Source organism: Equus przewalskii, chromosome 16, assembly GCF_037783145.1.
Source record: "Equus przewalskii isolate Varuska chromosome 16, EquPr2, whole genome shotgun sequence".
Lineage (NCBI taxonomy): Eukaryota > Metazoa > Chordata > Mammalia > Perissodactyla > Equidae > Equus > Equus przewalskii.
The window spans coordinates 79,489,864-79,514,153 of NC_091846.1; the positions used below are offsets into that span (position 1 = coordinate 79,489,864).

Genomic DNA, 24,290 nt, shown 5'->3' on the forward strand with positions numbered 1-24,290 from the left:
TACTTCAAGTAATATATATCACCATCACCACCATCATCACCACTATCATGGCCACTGTCACCACCATCACTGTCACCACCATCGCCACCATCACCTTCATGATCATCACCACCATCACCATACCATCACATTATCATCACTGTCACCACCATCACCATACCATCACATTATCATCACTGTCACCACCATCGCCACCATCACCTTCATGATCGTCACCACCATCATCATACCATCACATTATCATCACTGTCACCAGCAGCATCACCACCACCACCACCACCATCATCATACCATCCTGGGGTGATTCTGCAGACTTAGTCACAGCTATCATCTTTGTCGTGGGTGCCTGGTCATGACAAACTTGGTGCAGGAAATTTATTGACTTTCCTATCAAAAGGACCTAAAAAAGGGAAAATATCTTAAAGTTACCTTTATATAAAATTAAAATGATTGCTAGTCAAACCACCACAAATATTCATAAGCAACAAATTGACTACTGATTAAAAACCAAGTAACAAGAACATCTGGCATAGTCACAAGGGAATTCTAGGAACTGAAAAGATACGTTATTAACAAACATAGTAATACGTTGATGTATTCAAGTAACATATACTTCACCTCAAGAATGTTAATCCTAAAATACAATAAAATTGTGTTTAATTGAAGATTAGTTTTGTCACACGATCCAGGTAGATATAGCATTAAAATACCAAAATCACACAAATCTCTTCTAACCCTACCTTCCTAGATTGATCCATGGTAATAAACGAAGGAATCATCGATTTCCTTAAAGTATACTTGTCATGCCAGAGTCGATCTGTTTTAACTGTTGGATCCGATGCTACAAAAAACTGAAAGCAAAGAGACATTGAAACATTAAAAAGTGATGTTTACAGCAAAATAGTAGGTAACAGTAACACTAAGTTATTCTAGAAAGCAAAGTTCTCCAGATACAGGGAGACTTAACCATTTATACAATAAAACTTGTTTTAAAAAAGCATGTTGATCTCTCTCTAAATGGAATCATGTATTTCCCAGACTTCTAGAAACAAAGTCTAACAAAAACAATTAAGCTTTTTCTTGAAGACTTACGAGCATTATGAATATTGACGATAGCCTCTGCTGAGTTAACACTGAGGATCTGTTAGGGCTGCCTAATCCATATGGAGCTCTTCTCGTCTTAGTAAAAACATGCAGACTTCTAAAGCTGTTTGAATCTTCCATTCATGCCTGCTTCATAGTTTCTCTGTCCTCCTTTCAACTACTCAGCCAGGTCTCCTTCGACCAGTGTGCCCGCCTTCTGCAGGCTCTCTTCCAGAGCCCCCCATGTCTGGAACAGAGATGTCCAAGCTAACGTTCTCTGCTCAGACTGTCAGCTACAGGTAGACTTTGACGTACAAAGGGCCAGCACCAGTCTACCAATGGCCCCACAGGAAGTGACCTCCCGGAGACCCAGCCATGCTCAAAAGCTTCTCCCTTGTCCACTGTGCTTCTCACATTTGCCAACCCCGCTGACCAGCCTGGTCATTGACATCAGGAAGGACAAGTGGTGGTAAGGAGGAAACTAAACTGCTCTTGTTCCCAGTTCACTGGCTATTACAAGGCCATTCTCATTTTCCAGTCATATGTCCCAAAAAACTTGTGCTTTTGTTTCTATAAACTCAGTTTCTAATAGAACTGAGTCAAAGTAATTTTTAATTTTTATAGACAAGGCCATGTTTCCTTTCCAAATAGCTGTGTCAACTGACACTCTCACCAACAGGAGGCTCTATATTCTGCATCCAGGCTCATTTTAGATTTTGCTGATCAGTGAGGTGAAATCACGGTTGCCTGTAGTGCTATTTTACTGACCACATAGGAAGTTGGGCCTATTTTCATAACACTATTGCCATTTCTTCTCCTGTGAATTGTTTTTTCATATCCTTGACCTGTATTTCTATTGATTTTTTCTTTTTCTTATCAATATATAGGGATTCTGTTATATTAGGGATAGTGACCATTTGGGAATCATTATTACAACTTTAATTTTTCCAAGTTAATCATTTGCCACTGTTTATAGTATGTTTCATGTTTCCATTTTGTTCTATTTTTGTGTTACATAGGTAAGTGTCTTCCTTTATGGCTTCTGAGTTTCCTGTCTTCCTAAGATCTTCCTGTTCCTGGATTACAGAAATAGTCTCCATGGTTTCCCTTCAGTATTCCTACTGTGTTATTTTTATCACCTAGCTCTTTCATCCCTCTAGACTGTATCTTGGGGGAGAGTATGATGTAGGGATCTAGGTTTCCTTCTGGGCAGCATTTTCTCTTTATCGGTCAGTCCAACACCTTTTACTTAATTCACCCTGCTTTCCTCTGAGCTAGGATGCCTCATCAGAAACTATCATTATAATTAATTCTATCAACAGATTAAAAGGGGGAAAATTTGAATATATCAAGAGATGCTGAGGAGGCACTTAATAATGTCTTTATTTAGCATCCTCCAATGGTGACCATTATTTTGTTTTATCGTCATGAACACAGATTTAAGTGCATCTGGTGTTTCAATCCATTACAGTTATTATCCTCACAGGTGCTCCATGTTTCCCTTTCTAGGATGATGCGAGCCTCTTCAAGCTGGTTCCTGAGTCCTTTAGTAGTCTTCCTTGCTTTCGGATTTGGAAGATGCTCTAGGCTCACCTTGTTCATTTCTCCCCCAAACCTAGAATCAGCCACTTCTCCAAGGAGCCCTGGTTTCTTTTAGGGAGAAATAGCATTTGGACCATAACCTCAGTACCTCACAGAATTAAGTTAGAAGCTGGATGGTTTAAGACTCAGTACTTGCTATGTTACACATGGCAGCTTGGTTCCCCAGGTGGACTGTAAAATTCATTTAAGACATAACATACCTAAAATGCCTTTTCAGGATTCTTACATAAATTCCAAATCGCCAATAGGTGAACCACACACAACCTGACTAGGAAGATGTGTCTGTCTACAGATACAAAATGGATTTAAAGAATTTTTAAAGTATTTTTAGCAAATATATAGCAATACAAAATTAATGGTTTCCTAGCAAAATGTAAATAACCAAAATTAACCCATGGAGAGAGAGAGGAGTCCAAAAAGAGCAGTATCTTTAGAAGATAGCAGAAATGTAAAATGCTATTATTAAGGCACAGATCCTACTGAAGTTTTAAAAAAAGATGTCATTCTCATGTTATTTTTTTTTTTTTTTCAAAGATTGGCACCTGGGCTAACAACTGTTGCCAATCTTGGGTTTTTTTTTTCTGCTTTATCTCCCCAAACCCTCTCTGTACACAGTTGTATATCTTAGTTGCAGGTCCTTCTAGTTGTGGGATGTGGGACGCCGCCTCAACGTGGCCTGATGAGCGGTGCCATGTCCGCACCCAGGATCCGAACCCTGGGCCGCTGCAGCAGAGCACGCGAACTTAACCACTCGGCCACAGAGCCGGCCCCTCATGTTATTTAAAGTATTCTAGACCAAAGAATGCCCTAGTTCATTTTATGAATCTATTAAAACACTAGTAAAACATGATAAAAATAATATCCAAAATGGAAAGCATGGGCCAGTTTCATTTGTGAACATAAAGAAATTCTGAACAAAATATTATCCTTGCATTACTAGATTAAAATATTTTTGGTCAGGGTATATTACACTTCCAATATACTACTAAATGTCTAACAACAAGGACTGTATAAAAAATGATAAATTATTATCATGTAGTCATTAAAAATAAAGTTTGGTCTTAACTATCACAAACCCTTCTGAGAATCTGATGAAAAGTACAGATCTTCTTCCTAGGAAAAAATGCACATATCCACAAAATACAGTTTGTATGTACTATTCAGGAGTTTCAGAGATCACATTTTAAAAAGCCTTTGTATAGAAGAATAGTATTTAATGGCATAAAATTATTTTCATTATTTATTAAGTAAAAAATAGTAAAACCAGGGGCTGGCCCCATGGCCGAGTGGTTAAGTTCATGTCCTCCGCTTCGGCGGCCCAGGATTTCACCGGTTCAGATCCCAGGCTCGGACGTGGCACCGAGGCCATGCGGAGGTGGCGTCCCACATAGCATAACCAGAGGAACCCACAACTAGAATATGCAACTGTGTGCTGGGGATCTTTGGGGAGAAGAAGAAAAAAAAAGAAGATTGGCAACAGTCGTTAGCTCAGGTGCCAATCTAAAAAAAAAAAAACAGTAAAACTAAAGGTTACAAAATACTACGCATGGTAAACACACAGAAATAAACAAAAATACACTGTAAAAAAGGGACATACAAAAATACTAACAGAGGTTATCTGTTCATGATGGGATTACTAATAAATTTCAATTTTCTCCTGTGTTTATATGCTCAAAGATTTTTTAATTGCACAAATATTTTTAAATCATAAAAAAACACTGTTCAAAAGAATTGCAAAATTCTAGCCAAGAAGTGAACACACAGTACCAGTAAGTTTTTAGTAACATCATTTTCCCAGGACAACTAACTAAAAAAGATTTTTTTTTTCCTGTTCACAGAAATCCACTCTGAAGGGTAAATATTTAAGCAAAGAAAATTTTTAATGATGTCAAGGCCTTATATTTGATCCTATAAGTCAGGGCTAGATGGCATCAATTAAGTACAGCTAATCTCCTCTATAAGTAGGTATCTGAGTAAATGCCACCATTTTTATGACCATGAAGATGAGATTGCTACATTTATTTTCAACTCAAATTTCTTATCTTTAGGTACCAATTTAAATGACTAAGTATTTATTGATCTTTATTTTTTAGACTTTTTTGATTTACATTCCCTTTCTAATTTAAACACATGATGAATGACGGCTTTGAGGGATAATCAGAGCTGCCATTATGAGGCTATCATCACCTGACCACAGACTTCAACCACCCCGAGAGAAACAGAATCGTTACAGGCCCACCAGGAGGAATGTAAAAGGTTACCCAGCACCATGCTTGACTGCTCTGCAGCCTGCCATTCAACAGATTAGATTAATTGCATATAAATTGTATTTATCTGTTATTCACTTAAACAGAAGAGCCAGTTTCCACAGACAACACACTAATTTATCCTGATAGTTGGAGTGCAGCTGGATTTTTAACAGTATGAACAATAAGAAAATTTAATTTAAAAGATAAAACCTCAGACGATTCCATCATCTTTAGAAGCTCTGAAAGCACCCCTTCAGCTGAGGGCAAAGTGCCATGCAATTACCCTTCCAGCACACATCCAGCAGCAAACACCGAGAGGCACAGGCACACCACAGAACAGAACTAATCCTCCGAAAAATACAGTTACAGAGGGAAAAAATCAAGGTCAGAATATAATTGCAATATGCTTTTATTTCATTGGTGCACTTTTCACTCAAGTTTCTTTAATTTTCACCATTATGTCAAACACAGAAAGAACTGAGGGAAGAAATAAAACACAATTGTACCGTGTCTCTCATTAACTGCTGGACAAACGCCAAGGCCTCCCTATTAAGAACAGACATGAAGAGGGTGATTTTCTGAGCAAGCAGCTGAGTTTCTAAGAACCAGATCCATCCACACAGACCACAAAAGACCCCAGCTTCAGCCTGTCAACAGGCAAACAGCCACCAAGAGTCCCGCCGCCGGCCACACCCCGAGAAGCCCACCTGCAGGGTGACAAGGACACTGACAAGGCAAATTGATACATTACAGTATTTCAGGGGTAGGGCAAAGAAGTGCCAAACAAGAGGATATTTACATGGTAAACTTTAAATTTCAATAATTCTTAGCAAAAGCATAAAAGCAACAAAAGAACAAGTCCGAATGGATCCACAGAGAGAAATATTCCAAAAATCAGGTACCACATCATCTCTAAGTAGTCCACTGACCTTCCAATTCAAGGATGGAGATTTTGAGAGAATTATTAGAGTTCTTAAGAAAACATCTGGAGCAAGTCTGAAAATTCTCAAATTTTGAAAGAGAGTTTATTTTGAACTTTTCCCTTCTTTTCCTTTTCCTAGCTGAAGGCCCTGTCCTTTACAGCTCTGACAAGTTTATCCTAAAGGCAAAAAAAATAAACTAACTGAGCTATCTCGTTCTTACCCAAAACATACTGGCAGAATTTGTTGACCTCACTCAGTTTGCAGGGGAGAGAATCCATATGAGCTACTAAAAGGCCTAACGTTACAGTTTCTCTAAATAGTAATAACAAAATGAAAAAACGTGGTTTTCTTTTACAGTGAGATAGGAACCAGCCTGAGGAGACAGGGCTGTCGACAAGGCCCCTGGCCTAACAAGATAAGGCCCCTAACCAATCAGCAAGCTAGGAGCATCAGATAGAGACCACCAAGATCCACATCCCGCAGCCTCAGGACTTCTCCTGGCTCCCGCATGCACCCTGGCACCCAGGAGTCCACTGAAGGTGACCCTACCTCCACTAGCACAGTAAAAATCACACCCAGGGGTGGAGAGCTAGCGTGCTAATGATACATGCAACATACGTGGTGACATGCTACATGACAGCGCAGGCCCAAGAAAAACCCCACCTCCACAGGCCATGACAAGGCCCGTCTCCCCAGCCTCTGCCTAATGAAAGCCCCCCAGTCCTGCTCCCTGACAAGCCGGTCACTTGCCCCTTTCCTTTCCACACCGGCTCCTTTGTGCCTTCCTTGTGCACAAGCTAATAAACTTTTACTTTCTACTCCCATTTGTGGTCTCTCGATTTCCATCGTGGGGGACAAACAAGAACCCAACATGCTGGTAACAAAAGTACTACTTTCTAAGAGTCAAAAAATACCTGGAAACTTCTCCCCAAATGTTGAAAGTACTCTCTATGCTAATCATCCAGGATATCTGCGAATTCTCAGGGCCCTCTGTTTTTGCCTGTCACTGCATTTCAGCGGAACACAAGATAAGCAAAACACAAGTTGGATACCAGTCCCGGCACCACTGGGCTAAAGGATCCGATCTTAGAACCGTAAAAAGGAAAAGCCCAGGGGCGGACCCAGAGCAGTTTTTAATGATGCCACCTTAGAAACAGCAAAGCTCAAAGGGCACCTGGCAGTTTTCCTTTCAGATAAAAGGAATAAAAACTCATCCTAGGGGATGCAAATCAGTCAAACCCAGAGGCAGCTAAGGGGGGCACTGAGCAAGGCTGAGAAGCAGGAGAAGGAGAGAAAAGCCTTTCCTGGGAACCAGGTAAACGTGGGGCATTTGAAGGAGCTTCCTGGAAGGACGACAGAGCCACTTCACACATCCAGTGAGCTCTCAACAGCCAGCAACAGACGGAGAACCCCCTGCAATCAGGAAGGGCCTGATGCAGGGGAGGTGCTGGGGAGGGCAGGCTGGGTCACAGGGAAAGGTCAAAGCACAAGGACGGAGAAGGGAGGTGCTGGGGAGGGCAGGCTGGGTCACAGGGAAAGGTCAAAGCACAAGGACAGACGAGGGAGGTGCTGAGGAGGGCAGGCTGGGTCACAGGGAAAGGTCAAAGCACAAGGACAGAAGAGGAGGTGCTGAGGAGGGCAGGCTGGGTCACAGGGAAAGGTCAAAGCACAAGGACGGAGAAGGGAGGTGCTGGGGAGGGCAGGCTGGGTCACAGGGAAAGGTCAAAGCACAAGGACAGACGAGGGAGGTGCTGAGGAGGGCAGGCTGGGTCACAGGGAAAGGTCAAAGAGGGCGGGGAGGTGCTGGGAGGGCAGGCGGGTCCAGGAGAAGCAGCAGCACAGACAGAGGAAAGAGGGTTCCTGTTCCCGTGCCTGACCCGCATTCCTCTGATCCCGAGGCAGGAGAAGGCGAGATGCACACACACATCCACGCCGGGCTGACTCCACAGAAAACCAGCTCCCATCAACATGTCAGGACAGTCAGAGTTTTCTGGAAGGTTTTGTTCTGACTGGGGGTTTCTTGACCTGGGGTCCACGGACACAGAATGCCATGGTTCGGAGAACACCTGTGGACTTGGAAGGGAAGGTAACTGCACCTTTGTTTGCACTTTATCTGAAATTTAGCTCTTCCTTCGATTCTAAATGCAAATAACAAACCACAGCACCTGCGACTTTGTCGCCATAAGAAATCCCATATTTTCACATCACATGTTAAGTTGGTGCACAGATCTTGACACAGCCATGGATCCTTCTTATTGAATGTGTTGATAAAACCACATCTATTACCATATCACTAATTTACTATTAAGTTTGGAAACACTCCATAAAGGAAATCTGAAGGGCTCTTTACTACTGATTTTATCTAGTATGCGGTGTTTTCTATTCTTAATTGACTATTAAAGTTTTTTTCCTCACAGGAAAACTCCCAAGAAACGATTCTACAAAGGAGAGTGGGTGTGGAATAAGGAGGCGCTCTGAATTTATCTCGTTTGTCATCCCCAACCTTCAAGACAAACTCTGCTGACATCCCCCTCACATCCGCTGGCACTGCAGGGAGTCAGAGGGTGGGCATCCCAGGTGTCCTCAAGCGCTGCTGCACGTCAGAAACACGTGGAGCCTCAGGAATGCTCACGCCCACGTCCAGCCCAGGTTCAAACTCCCTGTGAGGTTCGCAAGCACAGCCCGAGGGACGTGCAGACTGAGAACCACCGGGCTCGACTCAGGCCTGGTGAAGGCGTGGTGGAGAGCAAGGACCTCCTCACGCCGGCAGAAAGGCGGGAGCGGACTCAGCAAAGGAACCAGGGAGAAAGTTAAATCTTAGGGGCCCAATGTAGCTGGCACTCCACATAATATAAAAGTCACCATTTTAAAGTGGCAATTCAGCGGTTTCCAGTATCGTTGACATTGTGGTTGTGCAACCATCACCACTATCTAATCCCAGAACATTTCCATCACTCAAAGAGAAACTCCATTAAGCAGTGACCTCCCCATCCCTGTCTCCCTGCAACCCGACAACAACAATCCACTTTCCGTCTCTATGAATTTGCCTATTCTGCACACTTCATATAAATGAAATCATACAATATGTGACCTGTTGTGTCTGGCTTATTTCACTGAGCAGGATGTTTTCAAGATGCATCCATGTTGCCGCATGTGTCAGAATTTCATTTCTTTTTAAGGCTGAGCACTATTCCCTTGTATAGATGGAGCACATTTTGCTTATCCATTCATCAGCTGCTGGACATTGGTGGTTTCCACTTGTGACTACTATGGTTGTGAATAATGCTGCTATGAATACTCATAGACCAGTTTTTAGAAGCATGCCTGCTTCCATTTCTCTTGGATATACACCTAGAGCCGCTGGGTCTAGGTTACAATTTTGTGAGGAACTGGCAAACTGTTTTCCTCAGTGGCTATACCCTTCTACACCCCTACCAGCAATGCTTGAGGGTTTCAACTTCTCCAAATCCTCATCAACACCTGTTATGTCCTGGTTTGTTTTTGCTTTTTAATGCCATCCCAATAAGTGTGATATGGTATCTAACTCAGCTTTTGATTTACATTCCCCTGATGACTAATGATGATAAGAATCTTTTTCCTGTGCTTATTGGCCATTTGTGTATCTTCTCTGGAAAAAGTCTACTCAAGTACTTTGTCTGTTCTTTAATTGGGTTGTTTATCTTTTTGCTGTTGAGTTGTGATATTTCTTTATATATTCTGGATACTAGACCTTTACCACATCTATGACTTGCCAATATTTTCTCCCATTCTGTGGGTTGTCTTTTTACTTTCTCAATGATATCCTTTGATGTACATAAGTTATTTTGATAAAATCCAATTTATCTATTTTTTTCTTTTCTTGCTTATGCGTTAGGTCACATACCTAAGAAACCAGTGCCTAATCAACAATCACAAAGATTTACACCTATGTTTACTTCTAAGAATTTTTATAGCTCCAGGTGTATGATTTATTTTGAGTTAATTTTTATATTTGGTATGCAATTGAGGGTCAAATTCCAAAGTCTTTTGCACGTGGATATCCAGTTGTCCAAGCACCATTTGTTAAAAAGACATCTTTTCTCCGTTGAGTGGTCCTGGGACCCTTGTTGAAAATCAAAAATGAATGGGTTTATCTCTGGACTCTCAATTCTATTCCATCGACCTACCAGTCTACACTTATACCAGTACCACACCGTTTTGGTTACTTTGCATTGGAACATGTTTTGAAATCAAGAAGTTTGAGTCTTTCAACTTTGTTCTTTGAGGAGAATTTCAGCTCTCCTGCCCCCTGTGCACTTCCATATGAATTTGAGGATCAGGTTTTCCATCTCTGCAAAAAAGGCCACTGGAATTTTGATAGAGATTACATCAAAACTGAAGACCAGTTTGGGGAGTACTGCCATCTTAACAATATTAAGTCATCTAATCCAGGAACATGGGGTGTCTTTCCACTTATTTAGATCTTCTTTCATTTCTGTCAACAATGTTTTGTAGTTTTCAGTGTACACACCTTGCACTTCTTTGGTTAAATTTATTTCTGAGTATCTTATTGGTTTTGACACTACTGTACATGGGATTTTCTTAATTTCATTTTTGGATTGTTTAATGCAAGTATATAAAAGTACAACTGATTTTTGTGTATTGATATCATATCCAGCTAATCTGGTGAACGTGTTTTATTAGAACTATATCATGGATACTTTCATTTTCTACATATAAGATCATGTTATTTGTGAACAGAGAGAATTTTACTTCCTTTCCAATCTGGATGTCTGGCTAGAACTTCCAGTATAACGCTGAGCAGAAGTGGAGAAAATGGACACCCTTGTCTTGCTCCTGATCTTAGGGAGAAAGCATGCATTCTTTCACCATTAAGTGTGATGTTACCTGTTAGTGTTTCACAGATGCCCTTTATTAGGTGAGACAGTTCCTTTCTCCCTAGTTTGAATATTTTTATCATGAAATAGTATTGGATTTCATCACATCCTTTTTCTGCATCAACTGAGCTGAGTGTGAGGTTCTTTCCTTCATTCTATTAATACAGTGCATTAAACTGATCTTGCTTAGGTTGACCTGTTCTTACACCGCTGGGGTAAAGCTCACTTGGTTACAGTGTACAACCCTTCTAACATGCAGCTGAATTCCGCTCTTTAGTATGTTATGAGCATTTCTGCATCTATATTCATAAGAGACATTGGTCTGCAGTTTTCTTGTGTTATCTTTGTCTGACTTTGCTATCAGAGTAATACTACCTCATAAAATGAGTTAAGAAGTGTTCCTTCCTCTTCTATTTTTGGAAGAGTTTGAGGAGGATAAGTACTGATTCTTTAGATATTTGGTAGAACTCATCAGTGAAGCCATCTGGTCCTGGGCTTTTCTTTACTGCAAAGATTTTTAGGTTACTGATTCAAACCTCTTGTTATAGGTCTATTCAGATTTCCTATTTCTTCATGAGTCAGTTTTGATAGTTTGTGTTTCTAGAAATTCTCTCAGGTTTTATTTATCTGGAAATGTCCTCATTTCTCCATTATTTATGAAGAAGAGTTTTTGCAGGATACAGAATTACTGAATGGTACCTTTTTCTTTCAGCATCTTGAATATAAAACCCTCCTGCCTTCTAGCTTCCATGGTTTCTGATGAGAAATCAGCTGTCAATCTAATTGAGGATTCCTTCTACATGAGGAGTTTTCCTTGCTTGATGCTTTCGAGATTTTCTCTTAGCGTTTGTCTTTCCACAGTTTGATTATAAAGTGTCTTGTTGTGGATCTCTCTGAGTTTATCCTTCTTTGTATTTATTGAGCTCCCTGAATGTGTAGAGTAATGTTTTCCATCAAATTTGAGTACCAGAGAGGTCTCTGAGGCTCTTTTCATTTTCCTTCCTTCTTTTTTCTTTCTGTTCCTCAGGCTGGATAATCTCAACTGACCTATATTCAAGTCCTTATTTTCTTCTTCCTCCTCAAATCTGTTGTTGAGCCACACTAGTGACATCTTTCATTTCAGTTATTGTACTTTTCAACTCCAGAATTTCTATATGGCTCCTTTTTACAATTTCTATCTATTCATTCATATTTTGTGCTTTCTTTTGACTACAGAAAGTAGCATTGCCTTATCCAGACACTTAATAAACTAGTATTAAATGAGTGGTTATAAAGTTCTTCTACAGCTATTAAGAGTTAACTATACACTTAAAGAAATACGATTTTCCAAACAAGTTATAACTCATGGAGACTGAGGAAAAAATTAACCTACATAGGAACTGAAGAGACAAAAATTCCAAAATTTTAATTACATAAACATCAAACACACAATGCAATGTCTAAACTACCAAATTCTTATGGTAAACCTATTATTTAGAGTAAATTAAAGAGAACCTTCCCAAAATTAACCAAAGACTTCAATGAACATTCATAAATTTAGGGTTCAACAGAAAACAGAGAAGGCAGAGAACACCACAAATAAGAGAAAGGCCACAGACATCTTAGGGCCATCATATATTCAAATTTTACCCAATGTTCTCCTTAAATTAATTAAAAGCAGATAACATATTGCATACGTAGTTTGCCTGACTCAATCCTCACACACACACAAAATCCCATGAGATAGACACTACTACTGTGCACATACGAAAGGTGTGAAAGGTAACCCAAGAGAAGCTAAATCACTCACCCAGGATACAGAGCATCAGAAACTGAAGCCCAGAGCCAAACCGAAGTCCTGCGACTCCAGAACCAGAGCTCTTCAGCTCCACCCCACAGAGACAAAGCAGATGAGTCACCACAAGACACTGTTAAGTGGTGTAAGCCCACTGCACAGCAGCACTAAACATGGCAGGCCCACAGCAAAGAACATAACAGACTTTATGTCAAGAAGGGTTAATTTAGCTCTATCAATCACAATGCATTTTTGAGGAATCCCACAAGCAAAACTACTGAGGCAAACAAGAAATCTGGGGCATAAAAGACTATTTGAGCAAAATAACTAGCAAATAAAAAACTTAGAAATCTTGAACTTCCTAAAGCCCTATCTAAACTCAGACCCTAACAGTTATCAGTATATCATATATATACTGTGCGTGTGTTATATATATATATATATATACAGTATAGAATATCAAAAGAAAAAAAGATAAATTTATTGTACTAACATGTTAGCATCCAGGTAATCTGAGGAAAGAATACCTGGGAATCTTTTGTATAATTCTTCCAACTTTTCTAGAAGTCTGAAATTATATAAAAATAAAAACATATTTAAAAGTTTACGAATGAGGCAAGATTTCAGATAAGTTTGTTAAGTAATCATTTGAGCTACTAATTTTAATAACTGTATTCAACAGACATACTTAATATTTTATCTTTAAATAAATAAAACCTGAAAGTTTGCCTTATACATATTCTATGCAACAAGAGTTCTTCAAAAAAAACTCCCAAATTTAAGCTACACTAGTCTTAATTTGCTTTTGTCTTACCTCAGTGAATCAATGTTCAAAAACAGTAAAGAAAAAAGCCTAGAGAAAAATCAGTTTTCAAGTTTGTGCCCAATTCTCTCTACTTTTCCCATCAACTCCCGAGTCCTATAATTAACAAAACAAATACAAAAATAAGCCTGAACAACACAAGGCAGACAATCAATAAAGAATTGGTGGCACTTTTAAGGATTATTTTTAAAAACACAGATGCATATAATGAATTAGTGTTATAACTAAAAGTTACTTTAAAAATTTGTTTGTGGGGCTGGCCCCGTGGCCAAGTGGTTAAGTTCGCACGCTCCACTGCAGGCAGCCCAGTGTTTCGTTGGTTCGAATCCTGGGTGCGGACATGACACTGCTCATCAAACCACACTGAGGCAGCGTCCCACATGCCACAACTAGAAGGACCCACAACGAAGAATATACAACTATGTACCGGGGGGCTTTGGGGATAAAAAGGAAAAAAATAAAATCAAAAAAAAAATTCGAAAACATATTATAAAAAAAAAATTTGTTTGCTAGAAAGTACAAACTAAATTATTCTCAAGAAAAAAGACAAAAGCATTACAAATTAGAAATTAGGTACAAACTTAAAAAAGATAATTAGCCAGTTTGTGGCTTTAATTTTTGTTTTACTGGTAGCAATATATATCTCAGTAAGGGCCAGACAACAATTCTCACCCCAACCTCTAAGGAAAACCAGGTTCATCAAGTCAACTGATCAGCACTTTTTAAAAAGTTAATATCACCCAAATGTTATAACTGACATATTAATTACTGGATGAGGGAGGAAGGAAATACAGATTTTTTAAATTAAATAAAAAGGAACAATTTTTCATCTTTTTATAATCCTGATTTTTAAAGGTTACCTTAAAAGATTATCTCTTTTTACAATGTAAGGTACAATTTTAATGGGTGACAAGTAGGCCTCAAAACTGAAAATAACAATATTCAGTGTATTGCATTTCTGGTTACAAATTGGCCAAGGTATTTCTCATAAATTTACATAGCTAAGCAAAGCCTATCATATACAAATTATAACATTAAAAAAAACATACTCACGTCCTGAAAAGAATGTTTATTTTTTACTTTCTTACCCACAAAATCATTTAAACTCTCTTAAGCTCATAAATGACAATGTTCTAAAACTCAGATAATTTTTCTTATGGTGATAATGGTCAGGAGACTTCATAAACATTGTAAATAAGTTACAAAAGTGACGATGGATAAAAGCTGAACTGTACAAAAATTAAAGCTCCATTTAATCTTGAATGATTGAGTCTGATTTAAAGTTCTAATTAAATAAACAACAATGGCACGTTCCAGAAATAGCACCCAAAGATTCATACTTAACTATGAACACAAAGTATGCTTCCCTAAAAGGGCATGTAAATGTACTTCAGCATATATGAAGTCTATCACTCCATTTACATAAAATTTTAAATAAGACAAAACTAACTATGGTGTTAGAAGTGAGGACAGTGTTCTCCTTTAGGAATAAGGAAGGGGCAGTGAAGGGAGAGACACGCAGTGGAGGTGCTGATGAGGTGCTACCCCGACCTGGATGGTCGCTCATTCTGCATAAGGCATCAAGCTTCACACTTAGGATCTGTGTACTTTTCCATATGGATATCTCAATAACAGGGGTTATAACTGAGCTACGTGGTAAGGAATAATCAGTTAACATAAGAGATATATGCCTAAGTAACCGATGCAAATCTAAAGGCAAAGAAGAAAAAGAAAATCTTGAAAGAGAAGCCAATTCTTAAACATTGCATATAAAGAATTAAAAATAAGATAATAAAGATCTAAACAGAAGCTAAAGAGATTAAGTACATGCTAGGACAGAAACTCAGGGAGGTACAAATTCCTCATCTTAATGGCAGGAGCAGACTAAAGAAACTGGTTTATTCTTGACTTTAGCATTTAGAAAAATTCAAGTTAAAGAAAGTTCTGAAAAACATAGGTTACCTTTAGTAAAATGAAAACATGATACCTTTCAAAGCTTTCAACTCATAAAAAACAGCTCATTTAGCAAAAGGAACATAGGAAGCATTAAAAACATTTCTTCTTAATCTTTCTTCTTCATAATCTAAATTCAACATGCAATTCCTATAAACATAAAAAAGGAACTTTTGGCAGAACTGACAAAGCTGATTCCCAATTCACATGTAAGTAGAAATGTGCAAAAACAGCAAGAAAAATTGTGAAAAGAACAAACTGCTCCTACCAGATATCAAACCATAAAGCTATGGTTATTTAAATTATACTGACAAATAAATAGCAAACAAAAAATAAAAATCAGAAAAAAATAGTCCAGAAACAGACGAAGGTGTATATGGAAACTGAGTGTATGATAAAATGTGGCAAAACTAACATTTGGGGAGTCTCAGTCAAAGCTATGATTCTTTGGACTACTCTTAAAACTTTTCTCTAAGTCTGAAATAATGTGAAAATAAACAGTTAAAAACAAAAGATTAAGGAAAAAAGTGCAATTACAGATACAAGATATCCAAATGTATAAACCCACCCCATGATTCAATTCTAAAGACAGACAAATCCACAGGAAAAATGGGCAAAGGCTATGAACAGCAATTAGAATAAGAAATAAAAATAACCAATAAACACGAAAAGCTGGTCAATCTCACTAGTAACCAGTGAAATGCAAATAAATACCACAGGAGATACCGCATCCCATACATTAGATTAAAAACACTTCTATGAAACTTGGGTAATGTGAAGTGCTGACCCGGATGGAGGAAGAAGAACCACGACAGAAAGCCGACTGTAGGATAAACTGGTAGAGCCACTCCATGGAGAGCTCCACATGTGAACCAAATCTTAAAGTATGCATTCCCCACAGCCCAGCAAGTCCAGTGCTTACCCCAGAGAAACTCATAAATATGCACAAGGAGGCACACAAAAGGATGTTCATTTTAATAATGTTCATAAGATTTAAAACTACAAAGAACGTAATCTCCAAGAGGAGAGTTGCTCAATAAAAAATATGTCCATACAGTGAAATAAGACGCAGTAATAAGTCCAACAATAACACCATAATGGCAGGAGCTCCAGGAAACAGTGAGCGACTTGCACAATACATACGCACATGTAAGCTGTCATTTACGTGTTTCAAAAGTACCAGGAAACAATACCATATACGGTCGGTTCTGCAGTCATGCTTGTCTAAAAACAACTTGTTACAGCACAACTGATATATCAGGAAACATGAGCGTAACACAAATTTCATGATTGCATACGTGCAATTTCATCCAGGAGAAACTAAATGAAAACAGGAACAGAGGTACGTGGGAATCGACAAAGGCACACACAGAACGTCTCCCACTCCACCAGCCACCTGAATCCATCGTGCTTGTCAGCCGCCACAACCTGCTGCGCCACTTCAGAAAACCGTCCTTCTGCCCACGTCCACAAGCCAACGTCACGGCTTTTTCAAGGTAAATGCCATATTTATTCTAGACTTTCTGTATTTCTTAAGCATTTAATATGTGTCAAAAACTGGGCTGTAACTTCTATTAAGTTCTTATCCTTTTATTTAACGTCATTGACAAGGTTTTGAGTGTCGTGCCCCCCACTCTACTTTTTGTCAGAAGTCTCGTGGTTTTTACTGTGTGACTCTGAGGAACACATATGTTGCATTACAGCAGAGCTGTTATTTCAATAGGTATACATATACAAATAACTTGTTTCATTAAAACTGTCAGCACCATAGTTAATCAAAGTAAGTTTAGTGTATACAGTAATCACACAAAGCAACAAAACATATGATATTGCACTGTAAGGAAAACCGGACTGAGACTCAGGAGACCCAGTCCTAGCTTTGCTGTCAACTTGCTTATAGACCTGGACAAGTGATTTGATCTTGCTGAGTTTCTCACTATTTCCTACTATAAAAATTGGGATAGCAATTTCCCACTAAAGAAACACAGCTGTGCTGATCAATGAGGTAACTGGCTTTCACAGTACTGTACACAATGTGCATGGCATTCAAATGAAGTGTGGTGGCATTACTGTTAACAGAAAAGAGAGGAACGGAGTGCCCACGCTTCTAAAATTCGAGTCTGAGACGCGAGTAGCATTCCTTACTTCATGGTAAGTGTCCTCGAGCTCCCCGTCGTATATCCAACGGTAGAGGAAGCTCAGGACAGGATGCGACACTAAGCCGAGAATGTGCTGCACCAGGGACCTCATGTACGGGTCTCCTGTTTTCGTGTAGGCGTGGACGGCTGAGGCCAGCTCACCTCCTTTCCTTCCTGGGGGGAAGAAAAGAAAAACACCCAAATTTACATTCATGGCAGAAAACAAAATGGCCAAGTAATGGCAATAAGGTGTGTTTGTTTTCTCAATGCCACCTGGAACCTAGAGGCAGCAGTAAATGTGTCACAGATGAGGAGCAGAGATCCAGAGCCTGCCCCAGGCTTCTCGTGGGTCAGAGCGACTCACACATCTCTTCACGACCACTGTGGAGCTTCTCAGTAAAAAAACCTGACTTGCTTTATGACCTAGAGCGTGACTTTTCCCCTTTTTTGACTGAGACACATACTAAGATTTGCACTTTATATTGCAATCCAGTATATAAATAAATATATATGAAAAACAGAAGTTTTACAAAATACTTACACTTTAATATTTTCTATTTTCTTCCTTTTTTTCTTTTGGTATAATATGCTAGTCTCAATTCACTAAGTTGATTTCATAACCCATTAATAGGCTGCAACTTACAGTTTGAAAAATACTGTTCTCTGTTGAGACAACAGTTCCCTGTGTCCTGAGAGCATAGTTCAGTATGATGTATTGGGAGTGGCAAAAATCAGGTTCAAAAATATAAGCCCATGCAGAGTTCCTCATGTTATATTAAGAATTCAAAATTTTGTTAGATTGCTGGAAGATCTTAAGGAAAGGAGTGATGTGATCTAATTTTTTTTCTCTAAACAATAGATTTTATTTAGATTATAATACACATTTTGATAAAACAATGGTTCAACTTCGCAAACGATGTGACCTAATTTTAATAAGGTTCTTCTGGCATATATGCACAAAAATGGAGGTGTGGAGACTGAAGACAGAGCGGCCAGCAGGTTATTACGGTGGTGCATAAAGAAGGCACAGGGCAGGATTCAAACCGTGTCTGCAGGAGTGGCAGCAACTTGAGACACAGGAAGGAGTGGGAGGCACGGGGACTTCAGCGGCTAACTGGACATTGGAAGAGATGGGGGATTGGGAGGAAAGGAAAAGAGGAGTCTGGTAAGAGTCCAGTTATGGGGCAGTGCTGGTAATTGGAGAAAAAGGAGATATTTATTCAGTGTGTTCAACTTCTTTGTTTTTAGGGGAAGTGCCAGGAGGTGAAGACGGAAAGGCACTGACAGCACCATGAACTGGACTTCAACATGTTCAAGCTCTGGTCCTTGTGAATCACCCAGGAGGAGGATGGCAGCAAACACTGAGCCACGAACTAAGGGGCAGACCTCTGGCTTCTCACCTCTCATTAGTCCTAACCATCCTAAGTCCAGACTATCAGTGTCCTGATGTTACACATGAGGGAAAAAAAGAGAAGCAGCTCCCTGGCCAAGGTAGCACAGTGAGGAAAAATGTTTAGAAGGCAACTAGAAATACAGACTGGGCGCAGGAGAGGCCAAAGCCAGACATGCCAATATGGGAAGAGCAGCACAAAGCTGGTGAACCCAGACAGGGAGCACAACCTCAGGTGGCATAAAACACCAGGAGAGACTGCCAGTTAGAAGTCAAGTAAACGAAGAAACAGAAAAGCAGTTAAGAACACCAAGGACCACAAAAAGAAGATAAATCTTCAAAAATTAGATACTCTCTTCCTTTATTCCTTCATTTCAATGAAATCCTGAGCTTCAACAAGTACAAATACTGGGCCACATTGGCAACTGCTTTTTTTTTTACCCTGTAACTTCAAATCTGTTAACTTTTATCAATCAGCATACTTATGGTTGTTGAGGATACAAAAGAGCAGGCACAAAAATAAACCTAGATGATATTCCTTAAAACTTGCTTTAAAATAAAGCAGGTCCATGAGATGCAAAATGACCTTGGCAGTGGTCCACCAGGGCCGCCAGAGTCTTCAGTCGTATCTTGGGGTCGTATGTCCAAACCAGGAGGCGCCGGAGTGTTAAGCTACTCTCAAGGCCCAAATTCACACCCTGATCATCCTCTAACTGGAGCTGAAAAACAGTAATCACATAAGGGATAAGCAGAGGTCACTAAACACGTCAATCATTTCTCAATCCATATAAACTGAATATGGGGAAGGGATTATTCTCATAAAAATGAAGCAAAAGTTCCCCTCTGAGAGAAGAACAGTTCCTTCAATCTACAAGTGATCTGTTTAAATGGTACACAGGACCCTGAAAATCAGCAATTAATTGCCTCTAGGATATACTGAAACTGTAGATTTCCAGAGCTTACTAGCAGTGTTATCAAACAGATTTTTATCTTTTAAAAGTAATGTATGAAGAAACTTAAAAATTCTACACAGCTGCAATCTTGTAACACTTCAAATCATGAAGGAATTAATAAAAATAAAGTATTTACCTGGGAATGTAAAACAGAGAGTAATCGATAGTATTCTTTGAGTTCTTGGTGCAAGGCAGCACAAAAGCTCTGTGTAGAAAGAGTGAGTCTAATTAAAGCACAACACAGTCATCACACATCAACTCATCTGAACTGCACCATGCTTTAAGACAAAGTCCTACAGGTATTCAATAATGTTAGGGACGTGTTGTCCCTTAGCATGAACTTTGCAAGAGGGAAACGAAGAAAACGGAGTATGTATCTCATGAAGCTAAAAGTGTATTCACTCTGGACAATAATCCTTTATTTTAAGATAACGTCCCCTCTAAATTTTTAGAGTTAAATATAATTTTCTTTAACGTTCTTAATTCGCAAAATTTTAAAACTGACAACTCTATACTAATTTACCCCAGTTGTGGGGGGAGTTTGTACTTTTTCCCTTCCATATTACTAAAAACTTCTTTGTACCTCTCCAATCTTAAAAGCTGAACAGATGTGAAATCAGAAACTGTAAGGGCCTTCACACAGTCTAAGAACTTTCTGGAATGAACTCTGGGATGTAAACCCAGGAATACTCAGTGGGAAGCTCTGGTTTCCGAGAGAACCTATAAGAGACAGAACTTACAAAGGATAAAACCTGTTTTCCTTAAATATCAGGCTCCACACTTTTCTGAATACTTTAAAGCAATAAATAATCAGTCATCTCTAGGTTTATACTTACTGTATTTATGTTTTGTGCATTGGGTCTAATACAAGTATTTTCATCCTTACAGGCTATAAAAATGAACATAAAACTAATTTTACAGACTCCAGGGAATGTGTCAAAAGTGAGAGCTGCAAGATGGGCTTTCTTACGTTTTGGAATCAGCTGACCTCAGCATGAAACCCTGGGCACACGCTGGGTGTATCATCGTGGGTCAGCCCTTCCCTGTCCCTAAGCCTTACTGGCCCATTTATACAGGAGGAATAAATGAAATAACACAACAGGGTGGTTATGGGAGGTGCTGACATTTTACGTCAGTTTTCTTAAGTAATATTCAGAGAAAACGATGTGGCACCTTTTCAGGCATGGCATCACTTTTTACAAAAACCCCATCCCAGAACCCACGGCAGACAAACATACAACACAAACACATCAAAGTTAAAAGCAAAAACAAATCCCAACTGCTGACCACTAGAAATAATGAAATCATAGTCTCTCAGGTAGAATATAAATATATACAGGAGTATACACGTCAGCCCCTAAGTGGTCTCCAACCAAGATCACAGAATTACAATGAATAATTCAGCACCTGTGTATCCACACAGAAGGTTTCCAGTTAACTGAGGCTGTTCTCACCTGCATTATTAAAAAGCAAATACAAGTTTCATACTTAGGAAACACTATCTTCCGTTATAAATAAGATTTTGTTCCATTTAGTACATCTAGAGCCAGGACACTTCTGAGAGTGAAAGGGGGCTAATAATAACTACACCAGGACAAGACACAAATCAAGACTCCCCGGCTACCCACAACATAAGGTCACCCCGAAAGCATCCATCATTCTTCCAATAAGCAACCCCACTGCGTCCTCGGTAACCAGACAGTACAGAGCAATGACTTTACAAAGCAGGAACGGGGAGAGGAATGGAAAGAGCTTCAGAGGAGACATTACGCATCATATTCTGGTCCCAAAGAACATGTGAGGGCAATGTGGACAAATCGATTAACCTCAAGGTTGAGGCTCAACTTTTATATCTACAAAATGGGGACAATTACCACTTGCCTTGCTAATTTCAGAGGGCTGTTAATCAAATATGAGAGACAATGCTTTAAAATATAGCACTATAAAATACTATATGACACTACCATAGTGATTACCAATCAATCTGCTAGAATAAGAAACCATGTAATAGTTTGTTTAGCTTTCCTGTATTCATTTTCTGTTTGTTTTGCTTCACATCTAATAACTCGACTAGGACATAACAGCGGAATTTGCATTCACTAGGGAATGATACAAAGACATAAGATGGTCCTTTCTGGAAAGGGGGAAAGGACTCCCAGAAACCACAGCAGAGGGATGGCCAGTGGGCTCATTAGTCTACAAACTCCATACACCGTTAACGCCAGGTGGAGCTGGTCCTGAAGGCCTGGTCTTTCCTTTCTGTGTTACAGTGATGGGGGAGGGTCCTGGCCCATCCAGCCTATTGTCTATCCTGGTAAATGGGACTAAGGGAATAGCGCTGGGCTCGGGACAAGCAGCGTTCTATGCACTGTCTCCTAATGCTCACGCCCTTGGAGAGTATCATCGTCTTGTACGTTATCATCACCTCCATTCTACAGACAAAGAAACTAAGGCCAAGAGAAGGAAACCTGTGCAAGACGATGTAACTATGAAAGAGTAAAGCCAACACCCAGAACCCTGGGTGGTCTCACTTAAAGCCACACTCCTAGTCACCAGCTATGCTGCCATGCTATGCTGCACCTACAGTGCAGTTTACTTGTCACTCTCTCTTCAATAATTTTTGGGAGATTTCACAGGAAATAATTACTGCCCAAGAATCAACTTGAGGGCAAAATCCTATGCTGCTCAACCTTTAAAAGGAGTTGGGATGTGTAAACTTCACTTCTCCTTTACCAGCTGCCTCCTGTCTGGTTCCAGAAGGAGGAGGAGGGGAAGGACCAGTTCCTTCCCAACTACTTGCCATCCTGTAGGCAGTGCCCCAGTTGTGGCCGTTCAGGCCAGCAGCAGCAGTTGGCTCCCGCCTCTGGCTTCTGGAACATTCCTCAAGCCAGTCTCACTGTGCTGTGTGGGGCACCCACAGCAGTTGGGAATGTCCCCTGCTCACAGGTCTATGTCCCAGCAGGCCCTCCTCAGAGGGCTGCATCTGCTGGGCGCCCCTCCTCCAAGCTACTGGATCCTGATTACCCCAACCTCTTCTCTCTGCTCCCCAGGTTTACCTCTGTTTTAATTAGTATTTGTATTCTTTTGCTTTCATAGTCCTCCAACAGCTATGTAAACAATTTGCTGTATTTGATTATCTTTGTCAATATCTACTATGGTTTCTATTTTCTTGAGTGGACCGTGAGTGACACAAAGTCTATTAACAAAGCTTTTCGATTTAAAAAGAAGCCTCTTAAGAATTATTTTCATAAGATTTTAAGCAGATTAAGCATTTCCAAAAGTGAACGGCATCCCAAACATTCTAGTAATAATGAACATACCTGACCTACAAGTCCAAATGAACGGTCTAGACTCCTCTGGTCAGTGTATTTTCTGATTTTATTATGTAACCATCCCAACTCAGCAAGTCTGACTGTCGTATCCCTCAAAGATTTACTTAGGTTTGCCTAAAAAGAAAAGAGATCAAGAGCTAAAAGGAAACTCAACACGAGAATTTTAATTATTATTTTTCTTAACCATTTGTACTTAATATTATAATTCTTAGCCTTCAACACATGCAATTTAAAACTAACTAATATACTATCATTAAAGTGAAAACAATGAGATTCTGGGAAACAAAAAGCATCAGGTAACAGGCAGGAAAGTAAAATACCGCCCAGAGAATAGTAAGTTCGGGTCACATCCCCTGGTGGAGGGAGTGGCCAGCATGGCAGGGACAGTCTGTGACACTCGTCACCTCGTGAAACAGCTGAGAGTAGCAGAAGGTCACAATGTCAACAAGAAGGGCTGTGGAAGAAGAAAGCAAAAGCAAGCAGAGCCGCCTCATCTGGAATCCTGTTTAAGCACAAAGACACCAAGTCATACCTGCCACTCAGGTACCCATGGCATCACCATCACAGGATACAGAAACCCAGTTACTGGGGTGGCTGCATCACTGAAAATGACGAAGGCAAGAAACAGAAGGGAAAGGAAGGAAGTACTGATGACATGGGGCCCTGTAACAAGACTACACAAGCTGCACACTGCACGGGGAAAGAGAAATCGGCATTTAGTAGTGCAACTTGACTGGACACCTGACATTGTAAAGCCAGCCCTCATTACCCCAATGACACCTCACAAATTAACAGCTCCTATGTGGTCTTCATGACATTTATTCTTTCTTTCTGAATATTTTAGACAGGGTTTAGTTACTGTACCTTTCCCTCCACTTTGTAACAATTCTCAGCGTTGCTCATCTTGATATTTTTGCCATCTATGCCCTGGAACACATACAAAATGTCTCGGACAAGGGCTGCCTCAGTAACTTCCACAGCACCTGGAAAATGGTTTTTATAAGAGAGTAATTACTGAACAATATTTTTAAGACAAAATCAGTTTTATGACACAATTAGTTTTGGAGTATATATTTGCAACCAGGACAAAATTTTAACATTAAATAAATGAGCTTAAGATGAAAAAGAGAGCATAAAGTTTTAAGAAACATAGGATTTCCTGAAAAAGAATGGAAATCATGTAATTTCTTATA

The 24,290-nt window shown here is 39.7% G+C and overlaps 1 protein-coding gene across 1 annotated transcript in view; it reads right to left on the bottom strand.

The window, feature by feature from the left end:
• Positions 1-24,290, bottom strand: part of TUBGCP3 (tubulin gamma complex component 3) — an 84,125-nt gene that overhangs the window by 35,924 nt on the left and 23,911 nt on the right. Inside the window, exons 7-13 of the mRNA XM_070579309.1 lie at positions 23,962-24,080; positions 23,086-23,211; positions 19,902-19,970; positions 19,399-19,531; positions 17,430-17,596; positions 741-851; positions 292-400 (exon numbers count right to left, since the gene is read on the bottom strand). Of these exons, the coding sequence (XP_070435410.1) occupies positions 292-400; positions 741-851; positions 17,430-17,596; positions 19,399-19,531; positions 19,902-19,970; positions 23,086-23,211; positions 23,962-24,080 (834 nt within the window). The remainder of the gene's footprint in view (positions 1-291; positions 401-740; positions 852-17,429; positions 17,597-19,398; positions 19,532-19,901; positions 19,971-23,085; positions 23,212-23,961; positions 24,081-24,290) is intronic.